The following is a 13,103-nucleotide window of genomic DNA, read 5'->3' as shown; positions in this document are numbered from 1 at the left end:
ATTCTGCGGAGAATGACCCGTGTATGGGAGAAAGAAGCCCATGAATTAAACAGGAGTAAAGCAGAGAAAGGAGGATAAATGCTTCCTTTCTGAACCTCCAACCAGGGTCTCATGTGGAGGAATGAAGGAAGAGGAGGGAGCTCTTATGAAGGTAACCCAGTTCCACCCTACACAGCCACAGGGAGAGGTAGAGGGGCACAACAAGAGAACAAGTGGCAGCCAGTGTGGTGCTACCACTGCAGGCACACAGGACATTGCATGAGAATGTTCAGACCAAGTGCGTCTGCACTCACAGCCACAGGGACCACCAACTGCAGCGGGACCAAGAGGTGATAGAAGGAGTCACCATTCATATTAGAAGGCCCAAGCCGGCAGGTTCCAGTCCATGTCGTGGACACGAGTCAACCCCACGTACACCTCACTCCCAACCTATTAGACATCCGCATGACAGTGACAGGCTTCTACCTCTCTAATATGGGTCTGCAATACCAAGTGGGGGAATGTAGGTAGACCACTAGTCAATGGCAAGGTAGGAGGCCAACCTGTCGAATTCCTTTGGGAATCCAGAGGTTCCCGCACAACCCTGAATACCTCGCGATTTAATAATCTACCCTGGTGGACCACAGGGACTATTGTTTTAAGTTGGTTTATTGGCCACATACAGGAAGAGCACAAAACAGAACCGATAGAATTTAAACTGGGTAACATTACATGCCAGTACCCTGCTATTTTAGTCAACCTTCTCTAGGTACAGAACACATCCTTGGCATTGATTAGAGGACGAGGTACAATCTTAATTTTGATCTAGTGAAACCTGCATATGGCAACTGTCTCCAGTTAGCAATGTCCCACCCATCATTTCAGCAGGCTAGTCGAATCAACACAATCGCAGAATTTTGGTTTAATCCCCTTACAGCAACCAAGGATCTAGCTATGCGAGAGGTGATTGTGAAACACAAATGGGTATTTGCCCAGCATAAGCACGACTGCAGGCATATCCAGGGAGAGGTGATAATCGAGGGGCATGACCAGAAAATCCAAAGACAATACGGTTTCCCCAGAGAGGCAGAGTTGGAGGTGGCTAAGGTGATTAACAAGGTCTGTTACAGCAAGGAGTGCTGTGACCTGTAGCCTCCAGTGATAATGCTCCAGTTTGGCCGGTCAGGAAACCAGATGGTTCATGGCGTTTAACCATCAATTATCGAGAACTTAATAAAGTCCCCCCTCTCACTACACCAACAGTAGCCACCAGCTCAGACACAATAATGAAACAAGCCCCACAAGCGAAATACTTCACAGTACTTGATATCAGTAATGGCTTCTGGTCCAAACACTTAAATTGGTCTTGCCAGTACAAATTCGCATTTACCTTCCAGGAATAACAGTATAGCTGGACTTGCCTATCTCAAGGGTTTCATAACTCACCCTTGACTTTTCACAGCCAGTTAGCCAAGGAACTGGAAATGGTTTCCTGGCCTTTTTTTTTGTCATTTATGTCAATGATTTGGATATGAACATAGGAGGTATAGTTAGTAAGTTTGCAGATGACACCAAAATTGAAGGTGTAGTGGACATCAAAGAAGGTTACCTCAGATTACAACAGGATCTGGACCAGATGGGCCAATGGGCTGAGAAGTGACGGGTGGAGTTTAATTTAGATAAATGCGAAGTGCTGCATTTTGGAAAAGCAAATCAGAGCAGGACTTATACACTTAATGGTAAGGTCCCACGGAGTGTTGCTGAACAGAGAGACCTTGGAGTGCAGGTTCATAACTCCTTGAAAGTGGAGTTGCAGATAGATAGAATAGTGAAGAAGGCGTTTGGTATGCTTTCCTTTACTGGTCAGAATAATGAGTATAAAAGTTGGGAGGTCATGTTGCAGCTGTTGAGGACATTGATTAGGCCACTTTTGGAATATTACATAGAACAATACAGTGCAGAACAGGCTCTTCGGACGTCAATGTTGCGCGACCTGTGAACTAATCTAAGCCCATCCCCCTACACTATCCCATCATCATCCATGTACTTATCCAAGGACTGTTTAAATGCCACTAATGTGGCTGAGTTAACTACATTAGCAGGTAGGGCATTCCATGCCCTTACCACTCTCTGTGTAAAGAACCTGCCTCTGGCATCTGTCTTAAATCTATCACCCCTCAATTTGCAGCTATGCCCCCCTTGTACAAGCCAACATCATCACCCTAGGAAAGACTCTCACTGTCCACCCTATCTAATCCTCTGATCATCTTATATGTCTCTATTAAATCCCCTCTTAGCCTTCTTATTTCCAATGAGAATAGACCCAAGTCCCTCTGCCTTTCCTTATAAGACCTTTTCTCCAGACCTGACAACATCCTGGTAAATCTCCTCTGCACCTTTTCCAATGCTTCCACAACATTCCTGTAACGGGGCAACCAGAACTGTACACAATATTCCAAGGGCAGCCACACTGGCATTTTGTATAGTTGCAGCATGACATTACGGCTCCAGAACTCAATCCCTCTACCAATAAAATCTAACACACCGTACACCTTCTTAACAACACTATCAATCTGGGTCTGGATAAGTGGTTCTGGAAGAGCACAGTAGTTCAGGCAGCATCCAAGTAGCTCCAAAATCGACGTTTCGGGCAAAAGCCCTTCATCAGGAATAAAGGCAGTGAGCCTGAAGCGTGGAGAGATAAGCTAGAGGAGGGTGGGGGTGGGGAGAAAGTAGCATAGAGTACCATGGGTGAGTGGGGGAGGGGATGAAGGTCAAGGAGGAGAGGGTGGAGTGGATAGGTGTAAAAGGAGATAGGCAGGTAGGACAAGTCTGGACAAATCATGGGGACAGTGCTGAGCTGGAAGTTTAGAACTAGGGTGAGGTGGGGGAAGGGGAAATGAGGAAACTGTTGAAGTCGACATTGATGCCCTGGGGTTGAAGTGTTCCGAGGCGGAAGATGAGGCGTTCTTCCTCCAGGCGTCTGGTGGTGAGGGAGCGGCGGTGAAGGAGGCCCAGGACCTCCATGTCCTCGGCAGAGTGGGAGGGGGAGTTGAAATGTTGGGCCACGGGGCGGTGTGGTTGATTGGTGCGGGTTCCCGGAGATGTTCCCTAAAGCGCTCTGCTAGGAGGCGCCCAGTCTCCCCAATGTAGAGGAGACTGCATCGGGAGCAACGGATACAATAAATGATATTAGTGGATGTGCAGGTGAAACTTTGATGGATGTGGAAGGCTCCTTTAGGGCCTTGGATAGAGATGAGGGAGGAGGTGTGGCCGCAGGTTTTACAGTTCCTGCGGTGGCAGGGGAAAGTGCCAGGATGGGAGGGTGGATTGTAGGGGGGGCGTGGACCTGACCAGGTAGTCATGGAGGGAACGGTCTTTGCGGAAGGCGGAAAGGGGTGGGGAGGGAAATATATCCCTGGTAGTGGGGTCTGTTTGGAGGTGGTGGAAATGTCGGCAGATGATTTGGTTTATGCGAAGGTTGGTAGGGTGGAAGGTGAGCACCAGGAGCGTTCTGTCCTTGTTATGGTTGGAGGGGTGGGGTCTGAGGGCAGAGGTGCGGGATGTGGACGAGATGCGTTGGAGGGCATCTTTAACCACGTGGGAAAGGAAATTGCGGTCTCTAAAGAAGGAGGCCATCTGGTGTGTTCTATGGTGGAACTGGTTCTCCTGGAAACAGATCCGGCGGAGGCGGAGGAATTGGGAATACGGGATGGCATTTTTGCAAGAGGTAGGGTGGGAAGAGGTGTAATCCAGGTAGCTGTGGGAGTCAGTGGGTTTGTAAAAAATGTCAGTGTCAAGTCAGTCGTCATTAATGGAGATGGAGAGGTCCAGGAAGGGGAGGGAGGGTCAGAGATGGTCCAGGTAAATTTAAGGTCAGGGTGGAATGTGTTGGTGAAGGTGATGAATTGCTCAACCTCCTCGCGGGAGCATGAGGTGGCGCCAATGCAGTCATCAATGTAGCGGAGGAAGAGGTGGGGAGTGGTGCCGGTGTAATTACGGAAGATCAACTGCTCTACGTAGCCAACAAAGAGACAGGCATAGCTGGGGCCCATACGTGTGCCCATGGCTACCCCTTTGGTCTGGAGGAAGTGGGAGGATTCGAAGGAGAAATTGTTACGGGTGAGGACCAAACGAATGAGAGTGTCGGTGGAAGGGTACTGTTGGGGATGTCTGGAGAGAAAAAAACGGAGGGCTTGGAGGCCCTGGTCATGGCGGATGGAGGTGTAGAGGGATTGGATATCCATGGTGAAGATGAGGCGTTGGGGGCCGGGGTGGTGTCTTGAACATATGTGGGGAGTTCCTGGACTAGGGGGGATAGGACAGTGTCGAGGTAGGTAGAGATGAGTTCAGTGGGGCAGGAGCATGCTGAGACAATGGGTCGGCCAGGGTGGTCAGGCTAGTGGATCTTGGGAAGGAGGTAGAACTGGGCAGTGCGGGGTTCCCAGACTATGAGGTTGGAAGCTGTGGGTAGGAGATCTCCTGAGGTGATGAGATTCTGTATGGTCTGGGTGATGATGGTTTGGTGATGGGGGGTGGGGTCATGGTCGAGGGGGCAGTAGGAAGAGGTGTCCTCGAGTTGACGTGGCAACTTTCAGGGATCTATGTTCATGGACACCAAAATCCCTCTACACATTCAAACTACCAAGAATCTTTCCATTGACCCAGTATTTTGCTTTTCTGTTATTCTTCCCAAAGTGAATCACCTCACATTTATCTGCACTGAACTCCATTTTCCATCTCTCAGCCCTATTCTGCAGTTTACCCAAGTCCCCCTGCAACCTGTAACATTCTTCCATACTGTCCACTACTCCACAACTTTACTGTCATCTGCAAACTTACTCACCCATCTACCAATGCCTGCATCCAAGTCATTTATAAAAATGACAAACAGCAGTGGTCCCAAAACAGATCCTTGTGGCACACCACTAGTAACTGGACTCCAGGTTGAATATTTCCATCGACCACCACTCACTGCCTTCTTTTAGAAACCCAGTTTCTAATCCAAACTGCTAAATCACCCTCAATTCCATGCCTCTGCATTTTCTCCAAAAGCCGACCATGTGGAACCTTATCAAAGGCTTCACTGAAGTCCACGTACACCACATCAACTGCCCTACCCTCAGCCACATGCTTGGTCACCTTCTCAAAAAAACTCATTGAGGGTCTGTGAGACACAACCTGCCCTTGATGAAACCGTGTTGACTCTCTCCAATCAAACTGTTGCTTGCTAGATGATTATAAATCCTATCGCTTACAATCCTTTCCAAAACCTTTCCTACAACAGACATAAGGTTCACTGGTCGATAATTATCTGGGTTATCTCTATTGCCCTTCTTGAACAAGAGCACAACATTTTCAATCCTCCAGTCCTCTGGTACTAACCTGTCGACAATGACGACTCAAAGATCAAAGCCAAAGGCTGCACTATCTCCCCCCTGGCTTCCCAGAGAATAAGACGTGCAATATTGGTCTCCTTTCTATTGGAAGGATGTTGTGAAATTTGAAAGGGCTCAGAAAAGATTTACAAAAATATTGCCAGGGTTGGAGGTTTTGAATTATAGGGAGAGGTGGAATAGGCTGGGTTGTTTTCCCTAGAGCGTCAGAGGCTGAGGAGTGATCTTATAGAGGTTTATAAAATCACGGGAGGGCGGTGGAGAGAGTCTAAAACTAGAGCACATGAGTTTAGGGTGAGAGGGTAAAGATATAAAAGAGACCTAAGGGGCAACGTTTTCAGGCAGAGGGTGGTGCGTGTATGGAATGAGCTGCCAGAGGAAGTGGTGGAGGCTCGTACAACTGCAGCAATTAAAATGCATCGGGATGGGTATGTGAATAGGAAGGGTTTGGAGGGTTATGGGCCGGGTGCTGGCAAATGGGACTAGATTAGTTAGGTTATCTGGTCGGCATGGATGAGTTGGACCAAAGGGTCTGTTTCTGTGCTGTACACCTCTGTGACTCTATTGGTCATGATGACCATCATTTCCATCTTCACTTACATTTAAGTCATTGGTCATGTTGACCACCTCATTTCAGTCTTTCCTGACAACTTCATAGTCAGGTCGTTTAAACCAACCTTCCCCCTACCACGAGAAATCAAGGTTGGAGCCTACCAGGCCTCTAAATACCCAACTTAACACTTCACATAAGGCTCACATTTTGTTAAGTTGTTTTGTTTTTTAAAAAAAAAGTGGGGAACAGTTAGGGCATAATCTTTACATCTATTCAAAACTATTCAGATATTAGACAAGGATAACAACAGAAACAACCTTGATCTCTTCCCAGGACAACCATCACCGCATGAAATGCAATCAAAATATACCTCATTGGGATTGTCATCATCTGGAACACACATACAAAACACAGCACAACCGGGGACAAATATTTGATAGCCTAGTAAATATCAGTTATCCTATTGTTTGTATAAAATATTCTCTGGGTTTACGATGTTTGATCGATTTCCATTATGAATATTTTTTCTTTTATGAATTTTTTTTGTATTTGTTTATTTCTCCAATGTTTATTTTGTTAATTTACTACATTTGCTTGGTCAGCCATTAAGTACGAGTATATTTTTATGTTCCATTTAGATGTAGTTTGCTATGATGTTGTTTGTATTTTCCAGTATTATGCTGTTTGATTTCCATTATGATTTTGTTTTCTGTATTGTTTCTATTTTTCTTTTAATTTCCCAGGTTATCCGTCAGAGTTTAGCTGCTTTAGTGTGCGTTGTGGTTTGTTTGAGCCTGGATGATCATGTAGTCATCACATGGAAATCATTCTTTGATTATGTAATCCATCACACTTCGCGTTCAGGATCATCAGATGGGCTGCCCAAAACAATGAATTTATGATGGATTTACAAAGATTGGACAATGACCAACGCATGCTGGGAAACTGAGGCAAGCCTTGACCAAAGTGACTGTGCTAATAAACATGCTGCAGAATCCAGACAGGCTGCAGCTACCAATAGACAGTTTGCAACCAACCTGGTAGCTGCAGACATGACAATACACACCCAAATTTAGGTTTGAATAGAGTCAACACAATTTCATCTTATGGTCAATCGAAAACATCAGGGTGTGTACCAGACCTGGGACCGCCTCACACCCTTATTTGGAGGAGACTGCGTAGGCCCAGCATCTCCAGGAATGAATGCCAAAGGACCACTCTGCCATTAACATGCCAACACCTGGTTGGATCTGATCAATCAGGGTGATTGAGCCCAATCGATCCCCTGGTGAATGGTAAAGGTCCTCCCGAAAGGGCGCAAAGACTCTGAGGTACAAGAGTCACCACAAAACCACACTCAGGACAGTAACTCAAGCCAAACCACCGAGAGGAGAAGACGCCCCTGAGACCAGCAGGAGAAGACCAGACAATCATCGCCACATGGATCAAGGCCAAGATCTCCTGTGGTGGTATATGATCATCCAGAGTTAAGTTAAAGAACAAGATAGATTTGCAGTATACATTGCTACTTTATAGTATATTTTGTTGTGATAGTATTAATTATGTCAAATAAATTAATATTATTGTTTATTATTATTGAGTCGACTCACAGTTTTTTTTGCTCGACATAAAAGTTAAACACTGTGTGGCAGGCGCAACAGGGTTGACCTTATTGAGGTTTATAAAATCATGAGGGTAAATAGACAAGGTATTTCGTCCAGGGTAGGAGAGTCCAAAAGGTTTAAGGTGAGAGGAGAAAGATTTAAAAGGGACCTAAGAGTCAACTTTTTCATAGAGAGGGTGGTGTGTGTACGGAATGAGCTGCCAGAGGAAGTAGTAAAGGCTGGTACAATTATTACATTTAAAAGGCACCTGGACGGGTGTATGAATAGGAAGGGTTTGGAGGGATATGGGCCAAATGCTGTCCAATGGGATTAGGTTCATTTAGGATATCTAGTTGGCATGGATGAGTTGGACCGAAGGGTCTGTTTCCATGCTGTATATCTCTGTGATCCTATGAGAAGGAAATATAGGCAAAGGAGGAAGGCAGAACAGGAAGAGACTCCTGTCAAGCAGCACAACAACGTTGGGCCAAATGGCCTATTCCTGCACTGTTCAATGAAATCCTCTGTAAAGAATAATAACTTGCATTTATAAAGCATCTTTGACATAGTAGAACATTCCAAAGTGCTACATAGAAGTATCATCAGAAAACAATTGACACAGATATGGTGCTTAATCATAGCGATAAACTTCAGTGAACATCTTAAGTGGGGAGAGGGAGGTGCAGAGGTTTAAAGGATTGGATCAATCTATCATTTGTCACATTTATCTTCTATTATGCCTTGTTCTGAGGTAGGGAGTACAGAAAGTTGATTTGCCCCCATGGAACATATTTGATGACCAGCACAGCTATTTCCACAACATGAATCAAAAACCTAGAAGAAAGGCAAGAAGAGGAAAAACCAACAAATAACATTCCAACTCAGTGAATACATCAGGAAATAAAAGCAAAGACAAGTCATTTTAGACATGAAACTTTAACTCTGTCTCTCTTCACAGATGCTGCCAGACTTGCTGAGTTTCTGTAGCACTTACTGTTTTTATTTTAAATACTACAGAGTTGATTTAGACATGAGGCAAGGTGGTTCATTTCACAACTTTACCATATTGAACTAACCTGATGTCACTGTCATAGACCGTTAAGTAAATGGACAAAACTTGGCAGGCACAATGTAATATGGAGAAATTTGTTAATCAATTCAGTAGGATAAACAGTCAAACAGGATAATATTGGCTTTCAGAGCTATCTCGTTAGCCCAGTATAGAGGAGTGCAATCTATGAGAAACTAAATCTTCTTAAAAATATACAGACCTTGGTGAAAATCACATGGAATATTGTGACATGTTTTGTTCTCCTTACATAAGGATGATATTATTTTAGACGAAGTACAAGAAAAGGGGTCTCTTTGAGTGATAGCCAAGATGTGGGCATTGCCCATTAGAAGACACTGAGTGGATCAAGCCTATACTAGTGGAGTCGAGAGTGTAATGCTGGAAAAGCACAGCAGGTCAGGTAACATCCGAGGTGCAGGAGAGTTGATGTTTTGGACAAAAGCCCTTCACCAAAAAAAAAATCGACTCTCCTGCTCCTCAGATGCTGCCTGACCTGCTGTGCTTTTCCAGTGCCACACTCTCGGCTCTCATCTCCAGCATCTGCAGTCCTCACTTTCACCTATATTAGTGGAGTTTAGAATAATAAGAGGTAAGTTACATCAAATTCCTAAGGGGCTTGACAAAGTATATATCTGGAGGATCTCCTCCTGGCTATGTACAGCATAAAACCAAAGAGTCAATTCAAGGGAAAAGTGAGTCAGTTTAAGGCTCAAACTAGACTTTTTTTCATTCAAAGGATTGTGAAGATTTGGAATTCTCTACCACAGACAGCTGTGGATGCTCAGCTATTCATTCTATTTAGAATAGAGATTGACAGATTTCTTTGGTACTAAGGGAAGCAAGTGGATGATCTCTCTTTATTTTACTGAATGGCAATGGGGCTTAGAGGGTCAAATGACCAATTCCTTACCTTTTTGTAGTGTGCAGCCACCAGAGTCAGAAATATGAATTAAAATGCTACCATACAAATTAGCCCAGACAAGGTGTGTAAATGCAAGTAAATGAAACCCTCTTCTTACAGGATTCCAAGATGAAAGGAAGGACCACTTTGCATTCTGTCAAACACAGCCACTCCACAAATCTTTCACCACCTGAATGACACTCTCCAAAGAGAAGGTGCAGTTACAAAATAATAATAGGTTTCAAAAGGTTAAACTGAAAAATGAAACGATGAGGGGTAGGAACAGGGCAAGCTCCAATATTGCAGGCACCACAGTCATGAAGCTGTCTGCCCTCTCACCCCCAGCACTGATGCTTTTGCTGCTTTGGTCACCATTCAGAGCTAATAGGTGATTATTTTAAAACATCTTTGATCTCATTTCCACTCTCAGAGGTGGCAGCATTGAGACTGCAAGCTGCAAATGCCAGAAATCAAAACAGACAATGGCAGCAATTCTTATGAAGTCAGCCTTTTCCTCATAAAATACCCACAAAGACGCAAACGTCACCAGCCATTGAGTGCAAAAGCCCTGGACAATGTTTTCTCTGTAGGTCATGAACACCAAAGCCAACTGGTGCAGGCCTATCGACTATCAACTAATCTGAGCAGTGAGAGAGTCAATACAGCAGATGAAGGGCTTTTGTCCGAAATGTTGATTTTCCTGCTCCTCTGATGCTGCCTGACCTGCTGTGTTTTACCAGCACCACAGAGGATCAATACACCAACTTTACCCAATCCTTGCAAAAACACCAACTTTACCAAATGAAATGACAACAAAGACATGCAAATCAATTCTTAGTTATACTGCAGATTTCCTATCTAAATAGTAACAATGAAAAACTGGCAAACAATAACTCAAGTGGAACACAAGGGGATCTTGTAGTGCAGCAAGATTTAACACCCGCCCCCTCACCACACACAAACCACCCCCCTCTTCCCGCCCCCGCACGACAAGGTCTCACTTCAAGTCCCAGAAATGTGTCCTAACATGTCCAAACAACTTTAATTAAAAATAACACTTTAACCCAACCAACATTACAGAATAAGAGAGTGGGAGGGGGCAACACGACAGTGAGGAAGAAGTGGAGTGGGCAAAACAGAACAAAGACGGATGGCAGAAAGGTAAAGGGGGAGACGGATGGAGGGAAGGGAAGGGGGAAGACAGACAGAGAGGAGGGGAGGGGGAAGACAGATGGAGGTGGGGCAATGGAGGGGGAGGAGATGGAGGGGGAGTAGAGATGGAGGGGGGAGCAAGATGGTGGCGGGGAAGATGGAGGGGGAGAAGATGAGGGGGGAGAAGATGGATGGGGAGAGATGGAGGAGTGGAAATGGAGGAAGGACAGGGGTATTGAGAAGGAGGAAGGAGATGTCAGTGTGAAGCTCATTAGGGCAGTGTATAGAGGGTGCATGTCCTCCCCAACACCCCTCTCTCCCTGGGTGAGGTACCTTTCTTGGCCTTATCACTCGGGATGTTCTGGGCTCGGAGCCGCTGGTCCAAGATGTACAGCATCTCCCCACCCAGGTTAATGAAGAGCAGTGGCAGTGTCCGCAGTGACATCTTCACTAGGGACAGGGGTCTCTCTCTCTCTCTCTCTGTCCTGGGGGTTAGGGTACTTTCTCTCACTCTCACTCTGTGTCTCTGTCCTGGGGGGGTGGGGAGCTCTCTCTCTCTCTCTGTCCTCGCAGGGGGAGGAGAGCTCTCTCTCTCTCTCTGTCCTGGGGGGGGTGGGGAGCTCTCTCTCTCTCTCTGTCCTAGCAGGGGGAGGAGAGCTCTCTCTCTCTCTCTGTCCTTGGGGGTGGGGATCTCTTTCTCTCTGTTTTGGGGGGGTGGGAATCTCTCTCTCTCTCTCTGTCCTGGGGGGTGGGGATCTCTTTCTCTCTGTTTTGGGGGGGGTGGGAATCTCTCTCTCTCTCTCTGTCCTGGGGGGGATCTCAATCTCTCTCTCTCTGTCTCTGTCCTGGCGGGGGGGGGATCTCTCTTTCTCGCTCTCTGTCCTGGGGGATGGGGATCTCTCTCTCTCTGCCCTGGGGGGTGGGGATCTCTCTCTCTCTCCCTGAACTCGGGGTGGGGGTTTCTCTTTCTCTCTCTGTCCTGGGGGGGTGGGATCCCTCTCTCTCTCTCTCTCTCTCTGTCCTGGGGGGTGGGGATCTCTCTCTCTCTCTCTCTGTCCTGGGGGGTGGGGATCTCTCTCTCTCTCTCTCCCTCCCTGAGCTGGGGGGTGGGGATCTCTCTCTCTCTCTCTCTCTCTCTCTCTCCCTGAACTCGGGGTGGGGGTTTCTCTTTCTCTCTCTGTCCTGCTGGTGGGGATATCACTCTCTCTGTCCTGGGGGGTGGGGATCTCTCTCTCTCTCTGTCCTGGGGGGGGTGGGGAGCTCTCTCTCTCTGTCCTGGGGAGTGGGGATCTCTCTCTCTCTCTGTCCTGGGGGGGGTGGGGAGCTCTCTCTCTCTGTCCTGGGGGGTGGGGATCTCTCTCTCTCTCTGTCCTGGGGGGGGTGGGGAGCTCTCTCTCTCTGTCCTGGGGGGTGGGGATCTCTCTCTCTCTCTGTCCTGGGGGGGGTGGGGAGCTCTCTCTCTCTGTCCTGGGGAGTGGGGATCTCTCTCTCTCTCTCTCCCTGAGCTGGGGGTGGGGGGTTTCTCTGTGAATCCGGGTCCTGGCCGGGGGTTGGGTTTCCCCGTTGCCTTGACGCTCTGGTTGTCAGGGCGGTGACGCAATCACGCCGGCACCAATCAACAATCCGCTGGCTGCGTGGTGCCGTTAAAGGGGTAGGTTAAAGGGATGGTCTACTGGTGTTAGCCGACAATAAATCCCCATGTGACTGTCCCTTTTCCAGCCAGCACTGGGGGTTGACTTACTTTAATCATAAACTTACCACGTCGTGCTGACTGACCCACATTGGCTCCCACTTGATCATAGCAGCAATTTTAAATTCTGTCCTTATTTTCAGATCCAGCCATGGCCTTTTCCCTCCTTGTCCCCTGTAACCCCCAAACCCTCTATCATAGTTGTGCTCCTTTCATTATAGTCTATGTGCATTTCCAGTTATAATTGCTGCACCACCAGCATTCCTTCAGTTGCCAAACCCATTTCCATCCCTAAACCTCTCTACATAGAATCCCTGCACTGTGGAAACAGGCCCTTGGGCCCAACATGTCCACTCCAACCCACCCAGTCCCATTCCGCTGTTATCCTATATTTACCCTTGACTAATGCCCCTCACCTATACACCCCTGAACATGCTTTGGGCAATTTAGCATGGCCAATTCACCTGACCTGCACATCTTTGGATTTTGGTGGGAAACCGGAGCACCTGGAGGAATCCCATGCAGACACGGGGAGAACGTGCAAACTTCACGCAGTCACCCAAGGCTGGAATCGAACCCAGGTCTCTGGCACTGTAACGCAGCAGTTCTAACCACTGAGCCACTATGCTGCCCTTAAAACTCCATTAACACCATACTTAATATTGACATACTCTTGATCAGTAGACGAACCAAGAGTTATAGGGAAAGGGCAGGAACATAGACATGAGTAATGTCAGATTGGCCATGATCCTGTTG

General features: G+C 46.9%; 1 protein-coding gene across 4 annotated transcripts in view; it reads right to left on the bottom strand.

Annotated features, from left to right (window-relative positions):
• oscp1b (organic solute carrier partner 1b) overlaps window positions 1-12,192 on the bottom strand; it is a 78,029-nt gene extending 65,837 nt beyond the window's left edge. For 2 of the 4 annotated variants that reach the window (XM_072548602.1, XM_072548600.1), the window contains exon 1: window positions 10,991-12,190. Coding sequence is in view for 3 of the 4 variants with exons in the window: in XM_072548600.1 (XP_072404701.1) it covers window positions 10,991-11,102 (112 nt within the window). In the remaining variant the exon portion in view is untranslated. Of the gene's footprint in view, window positions 1-10,990 lie in introns of all 4 variants that reach the window. The other 2 variants (XM_072548603.1, XM_072548601.1) reach the window with 2 other exon arrangements.
• Window positions 12,193-13,103: the final 911 nt, after the last annotated feature.

This window comes from Chiloscyllium punctatum, chromosome 27 (assembly GCF_047496795.1).
Source record: "Chiloscyllium punctatum isolate Juve2018m chromosome 27, sChiPun1.3, whole genome shotgun sequence".
In the NCBI taxonomy this organism is placed as follows: domain Eukaryota; kingdom Metazoa; phylum Chordata; class Chondrichthyes; order Orectolobiformes; family Hemiscylliidae; genus Chiloscyllium; species Chiloscyllium punctatum.
The sequence above is the reverse complement of the archived record's forward strand: the minus strand, read 5'-3'. Positions and strand labels throughout refer to the sequence as shown.